Consider the following 23,837-nt stretch of genomic DNA (forward strand, 5'->3'; position numbering starts at 1 on the left):
ACTCTTGAGATTAAAATACAAGTACTTTGGATTCATATAGAAATAAGATAAATATTAAATAAATGCTTAACCAAATCAATAAAATTATCAGTTGAAACGAGATCAGTGAATCTTGAGAAGAAGTATATCATGAAACATCCAAAAAATATATGATTTTGTAAGTTTTATTATCCCATCCCTTGACCAATGAACTACCATTACGTGTTAATTCACTTGTACAATACTTGATTTTTCCTCATCTGAACTTGAACGATTGGACCTCTTGGGCTAGAAGTAATTTGGGCCCCATAACTAAAAGAGCACAATGGGACAACTAGATAGTAGCAGCCAGCAGGGTTGCTGAATAGTTTGTTTGACAGTTGTTTTTTAAAATATATTAAGAATTTTGTTAATATTATTATAAAAAATTTAATTTTTTTTTTATTTTTAAAAATACTTTTCAACTAGAAAAATAAACTAACCGGAGTATTATATAAAAATAAAATAGTAGTTTGTCCGAATAGTCACAACGACTTCTCTCCTAGATCCACGAACACAACCTCTCTGATGATGCCCTCAAAGAGTCCTTTTAATACTCTTTTAATATTATAATTGTTTTTTTAATATATTTTTTAAAAAATATATTAATTTTTTTTTAAATATTATTAATATCAACCCATAAAAAAAAAATTTCAAATAAAAAAATTTCAAATAACAATAAAAGACTTTTCAAACCCAAAAACAATCATCTTTATAACCCGCTCTAAATTCTCAAAGCCTGCACTTCGCTCAACAAACGAATAACCAGAAAAATGTCTCTCCTTCTCTCCATCTCCAAACCCCTTGCCTTTCCTCAACAACCCCTCTTCTCTGCAAGTCTGTCTCCCCCTCCCCCTCCCCCTCTCTATGTCTCTCTGGGTGTGTTGGTGTCTGAGTTCATAAACATGTGGGTGTGTGAATGTTTTGATTTTCATGTAAAAACATGGAATATTGTTGCAGTGTTTTGGTGGGAAGATAAGGGAAAGTGGGCTATGGAGAAACCATCAAACAGTGAAGAAATTAGTGGTAAGAACAGGTCCAAAGAATATAACTTTTGGTAAAGAATGCAGTGAAGCCTTGCAGGGAGGAATTGATAAGCTTGCTGTTCCTGTTTCTCTCACTTCGGGACCTAATGTCAACCTGGGATTTACTTCTTTCTCTCTCTTTCTTTTCTTCTACCTTCATTTTTCTCTTAAAATTTACATCTTGTTCTGTTCAAAGAATAGGATCGTGACTACTAGTTATCTCATTTCTTGTGTAATTTGTCAGTCTTTGTTGACAGTGATGTTTCTAATCCAGTGATATGTGTTTACGCAGGGCATAATGTTTTCCTTTCGGATTCTAATACACTAAAACAAGTAATGATGGTGTTGCAATAGCTCAAGCTATCGAGCTTCTGGATTCAATGAGAATGCTGGAGAAAAGTTAATCCAAGAGGTCATTCATCGTTGATACATTATATTCTCCCTAATATTTTGTTGATGTGTTATTTGATGTTGGCTGACGATTTAATATATGATATTGAGGTGACTTATTGCAGGTTGCTAGTAAAATGAATGATTTGGCTGGAGATGACACTACTACTGCTATTATCTTGGCTTGTGAAATGATCGAAACAGCAATGTTGGCAGTTGCTTTTGGGGCTAACCCTGTTTCTGTAAAGAAAGGAATGAATGTGCCTATCAAAGATTTGGTCAAGGTATTGAAGAAGAATAGCTTTCCAGTAAAAGGGAAGGATGATATAAAAGGTCTCTCCGGCTTCTTTGTTAAGATTCTGTTCAAAACCTTCATTTTGGCCTCGAAACTAAAATTTAGAATTTCTTCTCCTTGCAGGGGTTGCTTCAATTTCTGCTGGAAATGATGAATACGTTGGCAACTTAAATGCTGAAACTATAGAGAATGTTGGCTCCGATGGAGTAATCTCTCTTGAATCATCTTCGACCTCAGATACGTCTATGATAATAGAAGGAATGAAGGTGATTAAGCTGATTCTAGTTTTTAATATGGCTTGGAAAATGTGTTTGATAAATCACTGAAAAACTGGCATAATGCCAAAGTGTATGGCAGAAGTTTTGATGTCATATCATTGTCAGTCATAGCTGGAATGGATAAGCCATCCATCTAAATATTTAGGATGACTGAGCTTGTGCTTTTCATATTTGGCAGGGTAGCAACCGAGTAGCAATACTTGTGCAAACCCTCTGGCTCCCATGCATATATAAATTTTTCAACTTTTTCTCTTTTATTGAGGTATGGATATATATATTTTTTTAATTATGATTTAAGTTTGGTGTTCTCTCTCTGCTGATTGACAAGGGTTGTATGCGGCCCCAATTCATCACAAACCAGGATGGAGTTTGGCAAGGCCAAAGTCCTTTGTAATGGATCAGAATATTGCAAATGTCCCAGAAATTGTTCCTGTATAGGAAAAGACTATGCAGCTAAGTGTCCCACTGTTAATCATTGCTAAGGATATCCCAAAGCAGGTTTTGGAAACACTAGAGGTGAACACAATGCAAGGTTTGCTCAACGTTGCTGTTGTCAAATGCCCTGAATTTGGAGATCGAAAGAAAGCAATATTGTTGCAAGACATTGCTCTTATGACAGGTGAACTGGCCTCTTTCTTTCCGACTTAATTGGTTATTCTTAGTTGTACTATATTTAAATATATTGAGATATATAGGTTATTGAACCATCTATCTTCCTTGGCAAGTTGGGTTTGTGTTGCCTTCACGAGCCTTCCTATTTGTGCATGTCTGTGTTCCACTGGTTGCTCTTCTTGTATGTGTGCATTTGTGACCAGTGATGTTCGAAAATAAATGAGAGATGGAGAAGGCAACGAAGCCTTGAGGCTTAGAATTAGGTATAAATAAAAAAGGGGTGTTTTATTAATCGGATAAAACTTGATAAATATAAATAAAAAAAGAAAAGAAAAAGAAAAGAGGGATTTAAAGAAAAAGAAAAAGAAAAAGAAAAGAGGGATCTGAAAATTTAGGATGAGTGATGGGAGAGAAGAAAAGGAAAAAAAGAAGAGAAAAGAGAGAAAAATAAAGGAAGGAGAGGAGAGTTAGAGAAAATAAGTGTAAATGTAAGATTTATGTTTTGATATGTATAAATGTGTTTTTATTTTAGTTTTAAATTTTTATTTTGTTGAATATTAGGGTTTTAAAGATTTTTTTTTTGGGTTGATTGATAAATTGATTTGAAAATTATAAGTTGGTTGTTATGGGTAATTAGTTATTTAGTTGATTTTGGAAGATTTTAGATAAAGATGATAATTTTGAGTTATAATTTGTTTAAATGGTGAATTTGAGTTAGAAATCTTGATATATCAATAGGTGATATGTGGAAATTTTGGTTTGAGGTTGTAGATGATAAAATTACAGTTTGGTCTATCAATTTGTGAAAATTATAGTTTAGCCCCCAAATTTTGAAAAAAAATTACAGAGTGGTCCCAATAGCATAATCTGAGATTCTAGACAAAATTAAAGATGAATTTTGGGCAGAATTCTAGTATATTTATGAATTTATGATAATTTTAATTTGGTCCTCCCTTTTGATAAAATTACAATTTGATCCTAAAAATTTGATAAAATTCCAGAATGGTCCATAGAGCATAATTAAATATTTTGGATAGAATTGAGGTTGAATTATGGGAAAAATTCCAAAATGATATTTCAATTATTCATCAAACCAATCTTGAAAAGCTAATATTACATCTAGGGACCATTCTGAAATTTTTATCATATTTTTTAAGGGTCATTGTAATTTTATCAATGTGAAGGACCAAACTAAAAATATTATAAATTCATGACTACATTGAAATTTTACCCATAATTCATCGTCAATTCTGTCCAGAATCTCTAATTATGCTCTAGGGACCATTATGAAATTTTATCAAAATTTTAGGGTCCAATTAGAGGACCAAATTATAAATATCATAAATTCACAACTATACTGGAATTTTACCCATAATTATTCTTTAATTCGATCAAGAATCTTGGATTATGCATTAGGGACCTATCTGTAATTTTTTTAAAGTTCGGGACTAAACTGAAATTTTCACAAATCAAGGGATCAAACTGAAGTTTCATCATCTTCAACCTCAAACCTAGATTTTCAACAGATCACCTACTGATAATTCAAGATTTCTGTCTCAACTTTATCATTTAAACAAATTATAATTCAAAACCATCATCTTTATCTAAAATCAACTAAATAACTCATTACCCATAACAATCAACTCATAACATTCAAATCATGCATTAATCAACCCAAAACAAAATTTTCAAAACTGTAACATTTAACAAAACAGAAATTTAAAGCTAAAAAAATAATCAACCCAAAACAAAATTTTCAAAACCCTAACATTTAACAAAACAAAAATTTAAAGCTAAAAAAAACAACATTTATATACATCAAAACTTAAATCTTATCTTTTAAACTTATTTTCTCTAACTCTCTTTTTCTTCCTTTATTTTTTCCTCTTTTCTCTTCTTCTTTCCCTCTCACGGTTTTCTCTAAAAGAATTCAAATCTCTCTCTCTCTCTCTCTTTCCTCTTTTCTCTTCTTCTTTCCCTCTCACAGTTTTCTCTAAAAGAATTCAGATCTCTCTCTCTCTCTTTTCCTATTTATATTTATCAACTCTTTCTTTAATTATTATAATACCCCTTATTCATTTATACATACTTTAAAGCATTCAAGGGCTTTGTTGCTTTTTTTTTTTATTCTCTTTCATTTTCAAAACATCACATAACTATTTTTGTTCAAAAACATATAGGTTATGGAATAGACCCTTAGTTAAGTATATTAAATAGGTTGTACATTCTTTTCAAATTGTTTTTTAATATATTTTCTTTATATTCAAATAATCTCGATATTTTACTTGTGGGACATCAATTGATTTTTCTTCGGTATCTGCTTTCAAGTTTTGTTCGCTTTGAGTTAGGTGAGTGAGTAATTTTCCATATGCATGAGAAATATTATAAATATTTGAATTGTTAATATGAATTGGATCATGCTTTTTGATAATGTATATGTTAATTATTATCCTTGTTATGATAAAGCATGTTCAATTATTGAATCTGAATTCTTGATATGAATTAATAAATATTTTGAATTGACTTCCGAATTGATAGCTCTTCATTTAATTGATGTAATGAGTTAAGTCTTGAGATATGAATTTATTTATTTGATTATGATATAAACTTATGGTATGACATTTAGAATACCAATGCTAATCGGATAATGTTCGTCTTTATGCACATTGTATATGAACCCTAGTTTGTTGGGGAAGTCACCAACTTGTGTGGACTAATCATCTCATAATACGAAGCTATATCCTCATTGCATTTTAATTTTCTAACAAGCTTTACCTTATAATATTCTTGTTATGGCTTATTTGAAAAACCTTCATCTAAGAACCTAAAGTCATATATATATTTTATTATTGTATTACCTCATGTATGTAAATTAAATGTTATCTATTCACTGATTTGTTGAACTCATCCTCTTATTATTTATCTTTTTCAAGCTTATAGCTTGTTAGTGGGTCATTTTTATTCGACCTTTAGAACTTGTTTTTTTTTTTGTAATTAATATTTTCTCTTTATGTCTAGTTAGTGCTCCATAACTATGAATTTGTATTAACTTTTGTATTAAGACAATCAAATTATATTATGAAGTTAATTTTGTTATTAGTGCTGCGTTGAACTCTAATTAAGTTATTTAAATGATAAATTTGTATGTAAGTTTGAGTTTGTATAAGTATGTAATCTTGAAAGAAAACCTTGTTTATATGCCCATCATGGATCCAGGAAGTGGGTCATGGCATAATTCATGCATGTTTCGTACATTTGTGAGTTTGTCATGATAATAAAAATATCCTTTGATTATTATCTAGGTCTCAATTATAAAAATTTTTACTTTTTTTTGTCCATTAGAAATAATGAACTTTTTTACTTGGTTTCTAGCTAAGATTGTAAAATCCTTTTATGATTACCTAACTCCCAATTAAAAAAATTATCACTCTTTTTTGCTCTGGAAATGACAAATTGTTTACTTGGATGCTTGCCAAGATTGTAATTTGTTCTTATTTGACTATTCATAGGTAGGTCATTGCTTCCAATATGCTGTGTGATTCATGCCGTACTAGACTCGTCAGGTGCTCATTTTCTCTGGGGTGATTTTGTGTTGACACTCGAAAGTGTAACCTCCGATCAACTTAGTGTTGCTCGAAAAGTTACCATAACAAGTAATTCAACAACCATAGTTGCTGACCCATCAACTAGAGCTGAAATTCAGGCAATAATTCTGCAGATAAGAAAGGATCTTTCTGAAACAGATAATGCAGATAAGAAAGGATCTTGCTGAAACAGATAATGCTGCCCCCTCAAAAACGCTCTCAGAGAGAAATGCTAAATTATCTGGTGGTGTGACTGTAATCATGGTTCGTGATCAAGCTCTTATTAAGAGTTACTAGCTATTGTACAACACAATTCGGAAATATAGATGAGCATAGTGACAATTCTGGCTACTAGCGCGTAGAATTATTGCTAGAGACATTAGGCTCTTAAAGCTGAATTAGTTCCAGTAACGGATGAATTTTCTGCTCTTTTTTTTTTCATAAGAAATATAAAGACATAAGACAGGACTCCAGTCTTTTGTTTTGGTGCTGTTTTATTTTAAAATAACCTGTGTATTTAACTTGTTTAGCATGCATTGTGCATAAAATTTAGTTTGGAAATCCAAATCGCCTCTCTCCCTCCTCTCTCGCCATCCAAATTGTCTCAACTTTAACCATATCACTTGGATGTTTAGGATCCTTATCCAATATCATTGTTTTGCAGACAATGTTCTGATTTGATCTTTCCGTTCCTTCTTCAACCTGAGAAGTTTCTTTACAAAGCCAACAACCTTTTAATCCACTAAGAAAACACATGTCGCATAACTTTTGCTTTGTGTTTTGCTTCAAGTTGTCCAAAATTAGACTTTAGTGCACTTCACTAATTGGGATGTTTTCAGTTTTTATCTTCTTTTTGATGAGTTCAAAGAAGAGACCTGACTTGGGTTTATTGTCTACAATGAGACAGTGCATCATTGTTCAAGTTATGGAATGGGTGAGGGAGGAGTATTGGATTAGGGTTGTTGTAAAGTTTTGTTGGAGTTTGGTACATGAAATCATTAACTAATAGTCTAAATGGCGCGGGAAAAGTATCGTAGCTTTCCCCAAGTAACATGTTGATTTTTTTGTTTATTCTTTTTTTTTTTCATCTTTTCTTTTTTTTTTCGGGAATTTATATTTTTTTAAGGTTGTTTTTATTTTTTTAAAATTATATTTATTAATTTTTTTAATAGTAAACTGGTTGAAAATTTAGTTCTGTAATTTTTTCTTTAAAATATTATAAATTATTACAATATTTTTATATATAATTTTTTTATAATTTTTTTTCTTTCTTTAAAAAATAGTCTTTTTTTTTTTTTTCATATCGAGCTGATTAAGAATTTTGCTTTATAGTGTTTTATTTAAAACATTGTAAATTGTTATAATGTTTCCCTATATAATTTTGTTTTGTTATATTGTTTCCCTACTTATCTTTGTTATTTTTTTAAATAGTAAGCTAATTGAGAATTCAACTTTAACTTTTTCCACATGTTTTTTTTATTTTTTTTCAAAATTGTCTTTCAAAAATAACCCATACCGAATCTTCTTTTTCTTTTTTTTCAGAATTATTTTTATTGATTTTATTTTTTTAATATGGAGGTGGTTGAAAATTTAGTTTTGTAGTTTTTTTCTTGAAAACACTGTGGATTGCTACAATATTTTTTCACATGTTTTTTTTTTTATATTTTTTATAGAATTTTCTTTGTCGATTTTATTTTATTCATATTAAGATGGTTGAGAATTTAACTTTATAGTTTTTTTCTTTAAAATATTATAGATTGCTATAATGTTTCCTTATATTATTTTTTATTATGATTTTTTTTAAATTATCTTTATTACTTTTATTATTTTTAATATTGAGCTGATTGAGAATTATAATTATAGGTTTCCTCGTGAAACATTATAGATTGCTATAGTGTTTCTTTGCATGATTTGTTTTGTTGATTTTTTTTTTGTTTTCATGTTGAGCTGGTTGAGAATTTAACTTTATTTTTTTTTTAAACATTGTAGATTACTACAATGTTTCTCAATATGATTTTTTTAATGATTTTTTCTAAATTTTTTTTTATTTTTTTTATTTTTTAAATATTAAACTGATTAAAAATTTATATTTATAATTTTTTTTTAAAAAATATTATAAATTATAATAATTTTCCTTTATATAATTTTTTTAACAAACCCACAATACCGTACAAATATACTACAAGCCCGCGGCATCACGCGGGCATATAATCTAGTATTTTCTAATTTTCGTGAAGGTTATGGAATATTCTTTAATTTTGGAGTTTCTTGATCCTGGAAGGATACCAATGGCTTTATTTCAGTGAAGCACGATTACGATTTTCGAAGCCCACGAGGAAGGGAAAGATACAGAGACGCTCTGTTTTTCTTTGATACAGAGACGCTCTGTTTTGTTGCTGTAGGGTTTTGGTTTGATCGGTAGCTCGATTCAGCATATAGCACTTATAATTCAATATGATCATAGAAACCTGTGAAAGTGTTTCAAAATTACAGAATTCTCTGATGACAAGGCCCGTTGGCCGTCCAGTAAACCAAAGCAAAGTACAAAATTAACCTGAACTCAGTATTCCTTATCACAAGGCTGGGAAGTAGACCATAGATAGGGGGAAAGCTAAAGGAGAATGATACACAGGAATGACAGTAAAATGATTGGCTAAATGTTCAGCCTGTGGAATTTCTGGGTAATAAAACGTCTTTCAATTCTATCCTGGAGAATGGCTTTGACAATGGGGGCCATTGAATGCTGAGGTCAGAAGCGACTTGTTTCATTGTTGGCCGAGACTCTGGATCAGCACGCAAGCATGCAAATGCTAGTTTGGCAATATAGACCACACCCGATGCAACTCGATGTTCAGGAGGTGGTATGCACTGGTCTAGTACGTCCTTCAAGATTGTATGCTGACTCGTTGGCCATGATGTTGACGAGGATGATGGTGATAGCAAAGCTGAGATGAAATCTCCTGGATGCCTTCCCATGATTATTTCCAATGTTAACACACCAAAGCTGTAGACATCACATTTTTCATCCACTTTCATTGTGAAGGCTAACTCTGCAAATCAAAGTATTCAATCATGCTTTATTACATTGGAAACAGTAAGAAAGATTTACTAATTAGGAAATGGATTATGTAACCAAACTGCTTACCTGGAGCCATGTATCCATAAGTTCCAGCAATTGATGTCCAGTTGGACGAGTCAGGCATTAAGAGCTTAGCTGTGCCGAAGTCAGTGACACGAGCTTCATATTTTGAATCCAGGAGGACATTGTTGCTCGAAATGTCTCGATGAATAATAGGAGGTGAGCAATCATGGTGCATGTAGGACAAAGCATTGGCCACTCCTTTCACAAGATTTAGCCTTTTAATCCAATCCAATTCCCTTGCTCGTTCTTCACTGTTCAAAGTCATTCTCAAGCTTCCCCTTTCCATGAACTCGCAAACCAAAAACGAGTGCTTTCTATGTGAACAGAAACCATACAACTTCACAATGTTTCGATGTCTTATACTTAGTAAAACATGAATCTCGCTTCTGAAAGCTTTCGAACCAGTCATCTCACCATCTTGTGATTGGTGGAATTTCTTCACAGCAACCACCATTCCTGTTGGCAGCACAGCTTTGTAAACAGCTCCATACCCTCCTGCTCCAATACAATAGTTGGAGTCGAATTCCTCTGTAGCCTCGATGATGTTCTCATACTTCATTTCCCCACAACAGTCCCATATTGAGAACAGATTTTCCTGTCGTGCCTCCCTTAACATTTTCCTCCTGCTTCTAATTTTGTGAAGGGTTAAGAAACCTCCAATCAAGGCTAAACACAGAAAAAAGAGTCCCAAGGGAGGGAAGACAAATAAGACAACCATTTTTCTATCCTTCTTAGAAGCAGTTTTATTGCCTGTAGATGCAGCACAAGGCTTTAAACCTGCAGAACTGCCACACAAGTTGTTGTTTCTGATTGCCTCGTATGGAGCCTCACTGAAAGCTTTAATTTCAGGAGCGGGGCCCTCTAAATCATTGTAGGATATATCCACAGTCACCAAGCTCAACAAGTCCGCAAAAGTGGTCGGTATAGAACCAGACATCATGTTGTGGGAGATGTTCAATGTCTCTAGATGTTTGAACTGTCCAAGCTGCGGTGGAATGTATCCCTGGAGATAATTCCAACTAAGATCAAGACTTTGAAGAGACCGTAAATTTCCCATCTCGGGAGGAACAGTACCTGTAAATTTATTCTTGCTGAAATTCAAGAATAATAGATTTGAGAGCTCTCCAAGTTGTTTGGGAATCGATCCACTCAGATAATTTGCTGCCAAATTAAGCTTTGTAATGTAAGGTATCGTTGCGATAACAGAAGTGACATCACCTGAAAGATTGTTGTTGTTAAGAGTGAGTTCAAGTAACTTCAGTTTTCCTAGTTCCTTGGGAATCTCCCCAACTAGATGATTTGAAGAGAGATCAATTGCTTGCAGTTGAGTTGCCTTTTCAAGCTCAGCTGGTATTTCACCAGATATTCTATTGTTAGAGACTCTTAGAGTCATCAGACTCTGAAATTGCTCCCATTTCCAAGAAAGTTCACCATAGAATTCGTTATCACTCAAATTTATGTAGGTCATATTTGGATAAACACCCAAATCATTAGATATATTTCCACTGAGCTGGTTTCTCTCAATTCTGAGTCTCACCAAACTAGTGCAACTTCTCAAGCTTTTTGGGATAGGTCCTGTGAAGTCATTGTCCATAACACACAACAACGAAAGGAGTCCACCAAGACATATGTCGTCTGGTAAAGGTCCAGTAAATCTATTAGAATTTACATAAAAATGTTTCAGATGTGTGAGATTGTTCAACTCTAGAGGAAAAGAACCTGAAAGATTGTTTGAAGGAAGGTAAAGAAAGGATAAGCTTCTCAAATTTCCTAAAGATGAAGGGATCGTACCGGTCAGGTTATTAAATGCCAAGTCAATGAAAGTAAGAGATCTTGTTAAGTTTCCCATAGAAGCTGGTATTGTACCGGTGAGATAATTTTCTCTCAAATCAAGGACAGTGAGAGATCTCATGTTTCCTATGGAAGTGTGGATGGTACCATCAAGACTATTCCCTCCTAATTGAAGTGTACGCAGATTCTCAAGCATTCCTACTTCCTCAGGGACTGAACCAGAGAGTTTGTTTTTCAGAAGGTCAAGATAAACCAAGTTACTCAAGTTTCCAATGGACGAAGGAATAGCACCAGTAAGGTTGTTGCTTGACAAATTAAGCAATACGAGAGATTTCATTCTTCCAAGTTCTTGTGGTATGGCACCAGAAAGTTCATTGTCATTAAGATGAAGATGCACCAAGTTGCTTAGGTTTCCTATAGAATTAGACGGGATAGAACCGTTGATGAGGTTTTTCATCAGAGAAAATAACTCGAGGCTTGTCAATGAACCTATTTCGGATGGAATGCTTCCAGAAATTTGATTTTGAGACAAGTCAAGGACAATGAGCTTGGAAAGATTACTGATATGTGAGGGAATGGTCCCATAGAGTGAGTTATTCCGAAGATTAAGCTCGATCAAGTTCAGAAAGGATGAGAATTGGAGACCATGAAGCGTACCTCTCAAACTACAATCCTGAAGACTTAACTTTGTGATGTTACCAGTCTTGTCGCAAGTGATTCCTTCCCAGTTGCAGGGGTTGTCTCCAGCCCATGAGGACAGGAGAGACTGGCTTTGATTGTCAAGATCTGCTTTCCATTTTAGAAGTGCTTCTGCTTCCTTCCATCCTTGTGTGACTTGATCTCCTATAGTAGCTTCAGCAAAAAGGGAAAAAACACAAGCTAAAACAAGCAAAAAGTAAACCAAGAAAGGAGCAATGGAGAACAAGGAATACTGGGATGCTATGGATACTGTTCTTTTGGACATAGATGCCATGGTCTTTATGGTTTTGCTTGATCAGGATGAGCAAAAACCATATATCAGGGTCACATATGGAGCCATGGGGTCTTTCCTAGGTATTTCCAAATATGAACATAAAACTTTGCTCTTTAACTTTTCTTGTTTTCGTGACAATCTCGAACCACCACCGTCTAGATGTTCAGAGCATCCTCAAGTGTCTGGGAACGTTCAAACCGTGTTTCTTCCTGAATATTTGATTTTTTTTTAATATTATAAGATTAATTTGATATATTAATATAAAAATAATTGTTTTAGAATAAAAATAATTTATTTTAATGTATTTTAGAATAAAACATATTTTACCGTATCCGCTACTTAAACTTTTAAATATTTATGATAATCTATTTGGTATTGTGATTAGGGTGGAATGAAAATCTTGTTATTTTTAATTTTTTTATATTATTAAATAATTTTTATATACTAATATTAAAAATAAAATTTTAAAATTAAAAATGTATTATTTTAATATATTTTCAATTTAAAAAATAATTTAAAACTCAACTTCTCACATACTGCAATAAGGCGCTTATAACACGTGTTTCAACCTCTAGCCTACTCCAATGAGTCGCTTATTTACACGTGAAAGTGGAATTTCATATTACTTAAAAAAGTGAAGCATGAAATGTTAGAAAATTAAGAAAATTATTAAAATTTAAATAAAGAATGCCTTTGACCAGGGGCGGAGCTAGGTGAATTTTACAGGGGAGGCTAAAATTAATATAATAATATATATTATTAAAAAGTTTATTTATTTAAATTTAAAATATTAAATAATAGAAAATTTTACAGTGGGGCCATCGGAAATATCAGATCGTCTGTTGAAAAAAATATTTTTACCTTATTTTATTTTTCTGTATTTAATGAATCATGTATTGAGATGTATTTTTGTCTCTTTTTCCGTATTTAATCCATTCTGAGTTGGCAGAATTCCTGAAGTTCCTGTCAATTCAGAAGTCGGAATAATAAAAAGCTTTTGATTGGCCACTGCGGATTCAAGGGCCCCCAAAGGATAGGATAGGATAATAACAAAGATTCAAATTTAAGCCAGTGAAGTCGCAATTGGCAGAACGTTGCTCTGATAACGAGAATATAACCTTTTACTTATAAGATCTGGCCTTGTTGATGGTTCTTCACTGTTCGTATGGTCGTAACATCTGATTCTCTCTCTCTCTCTTCATTTTGATTTTTTTTTTTACCATTTTTTTCATAGCTTTTTTTTTATAAAAAAAATTCATCCTTCCTAAATTTTAAATTTATCTTTATAATTTATTTTAATATTTTATTTATCAAGTTATTATAATTTTAAAAAAATATCTCAATATAAACATTAATACTCAATTTTACTAGTATTTAATTTTATTATCATATAATTAAATTAAAAAATATTTTAAAAGAATATAAATATATAAAACATGGTTGAATCCATGACATGAGATTCCGTGTTTGGTTGATTAATTTAAATTAATTAAAAATTAATTTTTATAATTAGTTTTTATTTGTTTTACATGAAACTATTGTAATTTCAAATAAATATCTTAACACAAAATTGATATTCAATTTTGTGAAATTATTTTTTATTATATAATAAATAGATAATAATTTTTAAAAAATATATCATTTAAAAATCTTTTCAAGACCCAATGTTATTTTTATTGCTTATTCAGGTAATTTTTGAACTCGTTAAACCAACTAGATCATGTCAAAGTAAGAAACTTCTATATTGTTTATTTTAAAATCTAGATTATATACAGAGTCAGGTAGAGAAGTTATAAATTTGAACTATTGAGTTAGATTTAATAACAATATTAAAGAATTTCATATGATCTAGAATTTTTTTTTTTAATTTGGTTGACCTGGAGCAGCTCCCCCATTTCATTTAGTATATTATAAAATTGGATGCATAAATTAATAATTTTTCCTTGCCTGTACAATAAACTATGAAGTCAATCTAAATGTAGGGTAGAAAACATATTAGCTCCATTAAAATTTTGGTGTTTCCCGAATCCAACACTATAAACAATGCTGCTACTTACTCCCAAAAATTTACTACTTCCCGACAAACATTGCCCGCTGTGAAGCGCGGGACAGTATTTGCTAAGATTTTGAAAAACAGTAGTATACATTTTAACTAGGAAATAAACTTGATCATAAATAGTACAGTCAGCCTGAGGCATTTCTGTGAACCAAAACTTCTTTCAATTCTACAATGGAGAATGGCTTTGACAATGGGGGCCATCGAATTATGAAATCCGAAGCAACTTGTTTCATCGATGGCCTAGACTTGGGAACAGCATTCAAGCAAGCAAATGCTAGTTCTGCAATATAGACCACACCTGCTGCAACCCGATGTTCAGGAGGCGGGAGGCGCTGGTCTAATAAGTCCTTGAAGAGCGTATTCTGACAAATTGCCGCTGTTGTTGATGAGGATGCTGATGACAACAGTGATGAAATGAAATCGCCTGGATGCCTTCCCATCATGATTTCGAAAGCTACAACTCCAAAGCTATAGACATCACACTTTTCGTTCACTTCCATTGTGTAGGCCAACTCTGTAGACGAACAATCATGCATTACTTTTAGTACCAGTACCAAAATAAGTTTTGGACAAACTCTAGAGCATTAAAACTTGGACTCGACTCCTAAAATCAGTGTTTGCTTACATACACCGCCTAGGAATAGAAGCATATTTGTATAGGAAAATTTCTTATAAGGAATGAACACCTACAGAAATAATTAATGGTTGTTGTCGTGTAATGTTTCATTAGAATTAAAAAATAAACCAAAGATTAGGAAGGGGATGTTGAAAAGTCTGACTAACCTGGAGCTGTGTACCCAGCGGTACCTGCAAGGGAGGTCCAATTAGATGAGTCAGGCAAGAATAGCCTAGCTGTGCCAAAGTCGGACACATGAGCCTCATATTCTGAATCCAAAAGAATATTGTTGCTTGAAATATCTCGATGAACGATCGGAGGTGAGCAATTGTGGTGCAGGTAGGACAAAGCATTGGCCACTCCTCTCACAAGATTGATCCTTTTCATCCAATCCATCTCCATTGCTTGTTCCTCATTGTCTAAAATAGTCCTCAAACTACCCCTTTCAAGGAATTCATAAACCAAAAAGGAATGTTTTCTATGTGAACAGAAGCCATACAGCTTCACGATGTTTCGGTGGCGTATACCCAATAAGGAATGCATCTCACTTGTAAAAGCTTTCAAACCTATCATCTCATCATCTGGTGATTGGTGAAATTTCTTCACCGCCACCAATAGCCCTGTTGGCAGGGCAGCTTTGTAGACAGCTGCAAACGCTCCAGTTCCAATACAATGGCTGGGGTTGAATCCCTCGGTTGCCTCAATGATGTCCTCATGATTTATTTCACCTTGATGGCCCCATATCGAGAACAGATCTCTGCGTTCCGTTGACATTTTTCGTCTACTTCTAATTCTCTGCCGGAGAATGAAGAAACCTCCAATCAAGGTGAAAAGAAAAAATAAAAATCCCAACAGAGGGAGTGTAATCAAAATGACAACTTTTTTTCCCTTTCTATGCAAAGTCCTTCCTAGGAGTGTCTCACAGACCTCCAAACCAGTAGCATTGCCACATAGGTTGGTATTGTTGTGAATTGCTTGAAATGGAGCCTCATGGAAGGCTTTGATGTCAGGAATCGGACCCTCTAACTTATTATTGGAAACATCCACTGTTGTCAAGCCTCGCATAGAACTAAAAGTGGTTGGAATGAAACCAGACAGCATGTTGTGGGAAATGTTCAAGGACTCTAGCCGTTGCAGGTTTCCGAGCTCCTGTGGTAGGTCTCCCATCAGAGAATTCCAACTAAGATCAAGACTTTGAAGAAAGCGCAAATACCCTATCTCTGCAGGAATAATCCCTTTGAAACTATTCTTGCTCAGATTCAACAATAATAGCTGAGAGTACTTGCCAAGCTGTCTGGGAATTGATCCACTTAAGTTGTTTGCTGCTAGATCAAGTGTTTGAACATCAGGCAACACTTCAATAACTGAAGAAATATCTCCTAAAAGTCGGTTATTGCTGAGCTTAAGTTCAAGCAACTTCAACTTTCCCAATTCAATTGGAATTTGACCAACTAGATGGTTTGAAGAGAGATCAAGTGCTTTGAGATTAGATGCCTTTCCCAGCTCAGCCGGTATTTCACCAGAGATTTTATTTCTCGAGATTTTTAGATATGTCAGATTATGGAACTGCTCCCATTTCCATGAAAGTTTACCATGAAACTCATTATCACTCAAATCCATGTAGTATAAATGAGGGAATATGCCAAAATCTTCAGATATGTTTCCATTAATTTGGTTTCGGTTAAGAAAGAATCTCAACAAGCTGGTGCAATTTCTCATACTTTTTGGGATAGGTCCAGTAAAATAATTGCCCCAGGCAGCAAAAAACAAAAGGGATCCCCCAAGGCACATGTCTCGGGGTAGATGTCCGGTGAATTTATTAGAATATATTTGCAAATGTTCCAAATGTGTAAGGTTATTTATTTCTGGAGGCAAGGAGCCAAAAAGGTTGTTATATGGAAGGTAAAGCTGGAGTAAGTTTCTCAAATTCCCTAATGAAGCAGGGACTTTACCGGTTAGATTATTATGTCCAAAGTCTAGGACAGTGAGAGATGTCAAGTTTCCTATAGAAGATGGTATCATGCCACTGAGATTATTATCATTTAGGGAAAAGTAAAGGAGAGATCTCATGTTCCCTACTTCCTCAGGAACGGAACCAAAGAGTTTGTTTTCAGAAAGGCAAAGTTCTAACAAGTTGGTTAAGTTTCCTATGGACCTAGGAATAACACCGGTTAGGTGGTTGCTTTCCAGGTTTAGAACTGCAAGAGATCTCATCGTTCCAACTTCCTCTGGTATGGGACCAAAGAGTTTATTAACAGATACAAGAAATTTGGATAAGTGGCTCATATTTCCTATAGAATGAGGGAGAAAACCTGTGAGATGATTTTTTTCTAAATTTATTTCGGAAAGTGAACTCATCATTCCTATTTCTGGAGGGAAGGAACCACTCATATCATTATTGGATAGCGAAAATATTCTAAGGCTTTTTAAGAAGCTTATTTCAGATGGAATGTTTCCTGAAATATCATTGTAAGACAAGTCAAGGATTGTGAGCCTGGAAAGGTTACTAATTTTTGAAGGAATGGTCCCATGGAGTGAGTTGTTGCTGAGGTTAAGCTTCATCAAGCTTGGGAAGGACGAGAAATTAAGACTATGAATTGTACCTCTCAAACCTGCATTCTGAAGACTTAAATTGGCAATGCCACCAGCTCGGTAACAATCAACTCCAACCCATTTGCAAGGGGTGTCTCCATTCCATGAATTCAGGAGGGATTGGCTTTCATTGTCAAGACTGGCTTTCCATTTCCGAAGGGCCTGTGCTTCTTTGAATCCTTCACCGCTAATAGTACTGTCAGGAATCGAAGTTGTGAAGGTAGCACAAACAAGCAGGTTGTAAACCAAGAAAGTTACGGTGGAGAACAAGGAAAATTGGGATGATTTGGATATTGATGCCATGGTCTTGATTGTTTTCTCTAATCAGGATGAGTAAAAAAAACATATATCAGGGCTGCATATGGAGATGCTGTCCGGTTACAAATATATAGAAACTGATAATTCCAATATGAACAGTGTCTCTCAATACTTTTCAGCTTTTCTTGTTTTCCTTACCATGAATTAAGTTCCTGTTTAGCGTTTGGTACATAGCTTCAATCACTATCCTCTTTCTCGGGAGCCACCAGGACTTTCTGTTCAGCGCCGTTTGATAAAAGCTAGCTATGATTTTGGAAAAGCATAATTTTACTTGCCTTCCATTGGTACATAGCAGTCGAAAAGTATAAACATATTAAGGTAGTAGGGCTAGGGTCTCCTACAGTACACATTCTATGATTGGCAAGGTTGTTTTGTTTTGTTTTTTTTTTAAATTTTTGGAGTTAAAAATATTTCTTACTAATTTATTCAATATTAAAAAAAAAGTAATTAATTCTGGCATATATATATCTATATATAAAAAAACCTGCCATTAAAATCAATATACCAAATCGATTTATTTTTTTAAGGCATTCATGATATATCTTTAGCACAAGTCATCCACATTCTCACCAGTGATACATTCACAAATAAATTATTTCTAGCAGTCCATCCTTAAATTTGAACCAAACTCAATCACACTGGTACGTACCTTAATCGACAAGATGACTGTGTAGAAGTCAGAGTAAGGATTCTCGGTGGCCAATAAATTCAGCCGAGCATAGCGGTAAAAATCTTCTTCTGTGCACATAGCTCCTGGAATGATTTTATATGGAAATAAAAAAGTCATAATAATATTTTTTTTTCTCCCTTCACATTAGCAAAGCATATTCTCAGGTTTCAAGTCCGTATGAAGAAACCAAATTCAAAATGTATACCGCCGGAAAAGGGTGGTTTCGCTGCAACTTTCTTGCTTTGCATCTTCTGTTTCAATCTTTATTTTGTAATGGAATGTAATGGACCACGCACCTCTCTAATTCTATCCCCACAAAATTTAACTATGAAAAATGACTTGGTATTGATTGTTGGGTGCAGATATGAGTTTTGCATGTTTGAGATTTAATTAATCTTTTATTGCTTTTAATTTTATTTTCCAAAACAATTTCGATTCATGCTAAAGGAAGCAATCTTAGATGAAATTAAGGGTTCGTTTGTTCTGGAAAAAAGAATTTTTGAAGAAAAATGAGTTATTTTTCATTATTTGGATGGGAAAAATATTTTCTTGTAATATATAATATTTTTTCATCAATGGTTCTTTAATAATGATAATACAATGACATTGGTTGTTGTTATATTAATAATGATATTAAGAGGTTATAATATATAGTGAGATGCTAAAGAAATAAATGTTATGGTGAGATGATAATAAAATTATAATTATATTGATAATAAAAAGAAGAGGGTGATGGTGTGGTTGGGGGCAATGGTAGAAGGTTATTATAGAAAGATGATAAAATAATGGTTGCAGTGGAGGATAGTGGTGGTGGGGTGATAATGATGAAGGTGGTGAGGGACGGTGGTTGTTCTATCAGTATTTAGTGAATTTTACAAGTTAATTTCATTATGAGATTAAGATATATTTTTTAAATTGATATCATTCAAAGGTTGATTGGAAAATATATTCTCCATTACCCCCATAATAGACTTAGTTTTAAGATATATTTTTTATTCAAAGGTATATTTTTTAAATATATTTTAGAATAAAAATATATTCTATTGACTTAGTTTTAGTTTTGAGTGTATGTTTCACCTTGAAAGATAACATTAAAAAATAAAAGATAATGCATTCTAGAAAAATGACAAAGTAGTCAAGCTAATGGAACAGAAATCAAAGAATAAAAAAGATATATATATATATATATATATATATTTAAAATTAATATTATTCAAAGATTGAAAATATATTCTATTGACTTAGTTTTGAGTAATATTTGTTTAACGTTGAAAAATACATTGAAAAATAAAAGATAATACATCCTAGAAAAATGATGAAGGAGTCATACTAATGGAATAGAAATCAAAGAATAAAAAAAATAATTTTTTTATGAAAAATATCATACAAAAAATTATAATTCATAATTTTATTAATTCATAATTTATCAGTTTTAGAAAATATTTATTTAATTTTACAAGATTATAATAATAATAATTTTAATTCAAATAGGAAAATATTACATAAATAAAAAATAAAGTTAAACATCTGAAATTAATTAGAAAAATAGAAAAACATATAAAAATAACGACTTTTAAGCTTAATTTGAAGTTCTTTGGATAGTTTCAACAAGTTGACCTTTGACTTATAAAATTTCCTGAAAAATAAAAAAACTCTATTTAATAGTCAGATCTGAGATGTGGGGCTTTTCTTCACAGAAGCACGATCAGGTCTCTTTTCAGGCTTGGATCTATCTATTGTATCCAAATACATCACTATAAGGCTATCCACGTAGTTCAAAAAATCAATCCTCCATCAAAAAGACCTCTCTCAGTACGAAAATGTACTCGTAATCGATGTAAAATCGGAAATATCCATTATTTTATCCTGTTTAATTGTTTGCACTGCTAATGCTTTATGGCGATTTCGGTTAATGCCTTAGTTTTCTTTTGTTTATTTCTATAATTTTTTTTTTTGATAGATTCAACATTTTAGTTAATATCAGTTCCATAAAATATATGATCCAAAATAAATAGTAATATCCTAAGTTCTTTTTCCTTAAAATGTGAGCCAAAAATGGCCAAGACTTTCCTTCAGTGAGCTATCACCCCATATATATGCTCTGTTTGAACTCATGATATTGGAGTCATCAGTCTCATAGAGTTGCTGTTATTTCTTATTTAAAAAAACTCCTGAGATTCACCAAGATTACTGCAGTGCCTCTCTGCTTGGCCACACACAGCCTTTGTTTGGCAACTGATGATTCAAGGAGACCTTTCAAGGACACCGAGGCTCTTGACCTTTGTTGTAATCCATGTTTCATGGGAGCTTCCTCTCTTATGAGAGAGAAAATATGAAGGGGAGTTGTCTTCTACCATGCTTCCCTTCCTCCCTCTTTACCTTAACTCTTTCTAGCATGGTTTCAGAACTATTTCTGAGAGATTAGTAAAAACATGTGTTTTGAAGGAAAGAAGGGCAGCTTAAAACTCAATCTTCTTGAATAGAATTTCACCTTAGTGACGTTTCATATATTTGAACAATACCTTATCAGTAAAAAATACCACATATAATTTCAACTTGCTAGCTGTGTTTCGCTTCCTTTCTTACTCCATCACATATGATATGAGCATCTTAGGATATTTACCCATCTTAGGATCACCCTCGTAGGAGTACTACCTTCAACTCTCTACTCAACTTGGCTCCATCTCGGATAGGCTTATCCCACCTCTGCTCGGCTTGACTCGAGGCTTGTTGAAGTGGCTAGTGTAGCCCCCACATTGGTGACGTGACTGCTGACTAGCCTGATGATGTCATTCTAACATCATTGAGGATGTCATCTCCTGTTTTCGGGTCAGCCAATATTGGTTAGGTCACCGGTTTCGGGTCGGGTTGCTGTTTTTGGGTGAAGACGAGATGTTGACGGGCATGTGGCACGTTGGTGCGTGTGGGCAGGCTCCTCACCGACATGTGTTGGCGCATGCGCTACTGCTCGACCTCCGTTGTGCGCTCAGGTTTCACCGTCGTGTTTGTCTCGACATTCTCTTTGAAGTGGTACGTCCAGAAAATATTATGTACAACTTTCATGTCTAGGCAAAAATAAAACACATGTTTTCTTCAACCAAAGCTTTAGCATCAATTGTTAGGATTGGTTGATCTTCGACCAGAGACTGAACGCAATATTTTAACGTGGTTTCTGTAACTTGTCTACATCCAAGAAACAACGAATATTATTATATGAAGAGAAATACTCAAATCTAGAACAAAAGAGTTCGAGGAAAACCATCAACTTTACTCTTACTCTCAAGTGATTTGCCTCACATCTGTCTCACTGCAGCTGCTGCCCAAGCAGCTTCTTTCTCCCTCTCTTACTGGTTGCTCTAACTACTCCGCATGACCTCTATTTATAGTTGAAAATGAGGAAATATAATCTTTCTTTGATTTGCAGCATGAATTCAGCCGGACAAATCACACAAATCATCCCTTGATTTGCAGCCATGATTTCAGCCCATTGTTGACTCATTAATTTCTAGCCTTTCTTCAAGCCTTGTTTACATCTCATCGAAGCTATAATTGTGTGAATTTGTCTCCACACTCAACAGATTGCATGCTGACTAAATGGCAATGATGATGAAGAGGAGGATGCTAAGGACAACAAAGATGACATGAAATCTCCCGGTTGCCTTCCCATCATTATTTCCGAAGTTATCACTCCAAAACTATAGGCATCACATTTTTCACTAACTTTCATTGTGGGCCCTCTCTGAAATAGATTCTGATCACGCCTTATCCTTTGAAGAGTGGCCATGCATTACTGTTAATTCAAGTAATGTTTCACATTTTCCAATAGAAGTAACTCACCTGGAGCTTTGTGCCCTACAGTGCCCGCAAATGAGGTTTCATTAGAGTATCTGCAAAAGCCAAATGGATAATTAAAAATAAATAATTAATATTTTAATTTTTCTTTGTTTTTTTATATTTTAAGAAAAAACTAAACAAAATGTTAAAATACCTTTTTTATTTTATGAATGTTATTTTTATATATCTTTTTAAATAATCAAAACTCATAAAGTGGGATCACTAAAATAATAGACCAATTAAATATAGACATGTGGAAAAAAATAACATTAAATATATTAAGAAATAATAAAATATTTATTTTTTCTACTCTAATATAAATGGCTCTTTAAATGGCTTTTTTCCATTGGAATAAATATGATAAAATAAGCTATATTTATACTATTTAAAATGTTATTTTATCAATTTAATTTTTTAAAATAGCATTTTGTATTGGAAATGGTATTAGAAGAGTCAGACAATGTAAGCCTAGTTGTGCCAAAGTCAGAGACATGAGCCATATATTCTGAATCGAGAATAATGTTACAGCTGCCGCCACCTAATCTTACAATGTAGCTGAATTGATTGATCGATCCGAATGCACCTATAAATTAAGGAAGTGACAAGGGTATAACAAGAAGGCACTAGATCTGAGATTTCAGGAAATCATCACAATAGGTCCAGTTCTTGTGATAACGATAGAATACTTTATTTCCCATCAAGAATGGCAGACTACAGTGGTAAACCCCTCTTAAGAATCAATTGAGTATTCTTATGTACCTATCCCAAAGGATTGACGGCTAACATTCAATATCCATGCAGTCTTGAGAAAGTAACACTACTCATGAGGAAGATAAGGGAATTTAATAGCTTTAATTTTGAGTAATTATTTGTTTGGGAGTGTTTTTGTTAAAGTTTGCTTCAAGATGCTGCAGTCAAAGATCTTGTTCTTTCAATTTATATTTTTTTGCAATAATAATAGCTCGTTCTAGTCATTAGGAATTTTTAATCTGTTAGTTTGTTAATAGATCATGGCTTTATTTTAGCTTTTTCAGTTGTAATTTGCTCCTATAAATATGTACGAGATTGTTGTCAACAATTAAGCAATTCTGTTTTAATTCATTTTTAATCAAAAAGTGCAGTATCAATATTGTTCTCTTCTATTCTCTTGTTTTTCAAACACACTTCAAACACCTCAAACTCCAGCAACTACAAGAAACATTTTCGTTAGATTTCTTGTTAATAAAACAGTGAAAAACAACCACTGTTTAGATTAAAATCTAAAAATCTTATTTAATGTTTTACTATTTTTAATTCAAACACTTTCATTTGGTATTAGAGCAATCTTCTTGAAAGGACCTGTAATGGAGGTTGAAACAAGTTTTTCTCACATGTCTTCTCCTATCTTTGATGGAGAAAACTATCAATTGTGGGCAGTAAAGATGGAGACCTATCTGGATGTTATGGATCTGTAGGAAGCTGTTAAGGAAGATTATGAAGTGCATCCTCTACCTAATAATCCAACAATAGCTTAGATCAAAAACCACAAAGAGAGAAAAATAAGGAAATCAAAAGCCAAAACATGTCTATTTGCTGCTATTTTCACAACCATTTTCACCAGAATTATGTCACTTCAATCAGTAAAGGATGTTTAGGATTAC

At 33.2% G+C, this 23,837-nt stretch overlaps 2 protein-coding genes and 1 pseudogene across 2 annotated transcripts; 1 reads left to right on the forward strand and 2 right to left on the reverse strand.

Annotated features, from left to right (window-relative positions):
- The first annotated feature begins 755 nt into the window (after positions 1–755).
- Positions 756–6,682, forward strand: LOC105129518 (chaperonin 60 subunit alpha 2, chloroplastic-like; annotated as a pseudogene).
- Positions 6,683–8,633: 1,951 nt separating this feature from the next.
- Positions 8,634–12,307, reverse strand: LOC105129519 (probable LRR receptor-like serine/threonine-protein kinase At4g08850). Its single transcript, XM_011031614.1, has 2 exons — positions 9,348–12,307; positions 8,634–9,252 (listed from the first exon to the last, which is right to left on the reverse strand). Exons 1-2 carry the CDS (start codon positions 12,106–12,108, stop codon positions 8,864–8,866), a joined length of 3,150 nt encoding a protein of 1,049 aa, XP_011029916.1. The 5' UTR covers positions 12,109–12,307; the 3' UTR covers positions 8,634–8,863.
- A 1,778-nt stretch (positions 12,308–14,085) lies between these two features.
- LOC105129520 (probable LRR receptor-like serine/threonine-protein kinase At4g08850) lies at positions 14,086–17,764 on the reverse strand. The gene is made up of 2 exons (XM_011031615.1): positions 14,951–17,764; positions 14,086–14,681 (listed from the first exon to the last, which is right to left on the reverse strand). The coding sequence occupies exons 1-2, from the start codon at positions 17,676–17,678 to the stop codon at positions 14,293–14,295; spliced, it is 3,117 nt and encodes a 1,038-aa protein (XP_011029917.1). The 5' UTR covers positions 17,679–17,764; the 3' UTR covers positions 14,086–14,292.
- Between the last annotated feature and the right edge of the window lie 6,073 nt (positions 17,765–23,837).

The sequence above is a fragment of the Populus euphratica genome, unplaced genomic scaffold, assembly GCF_000495115.2.
Source record: "Populus euphratica unplaced genomic scaffold, PopEup_1.0 scaffold16.1, whole genome shotgun sequence".
NCBI lineage: Eukaryota > Viridiplantae > Streptophyta > Magnoliopsida > Malpighiales > Salicaceae > Populus > Populus euphratica.

Excerpts from the sequence above, each read along its gene's own strand:
- LOC105129519 (XM_011031614.1), bottom strand. The coding sequence starts at position 12,108 with ATGGCATCTATGTCCAAAAGAACAGTATCCATAGCATCCCAGTATTCC. Across the intron at positions 9,253-9,347 it reads TTATGGATACATGGCTCCAG|AGTTAGCCTTCACAATGAAA; the intron begins GTAAGCAGTTTG and ends TTTGATTTGCAG.
- LOC105129520 (XM_011031615.1), bottom strand. The coding sequence starts at position 17,678 with ATGGCATCAATATCCAAATCATCCCAATTTTCCTTGTTCTCCACCGTA. Across the intron at positions 14,682-14,950 it reads CGCTGGGTACACAGCTCCAG|AGTTGGCCTACACAATGGAA; the intron begins GTTAGTCAGACT and ends GTTCGTCTACAG.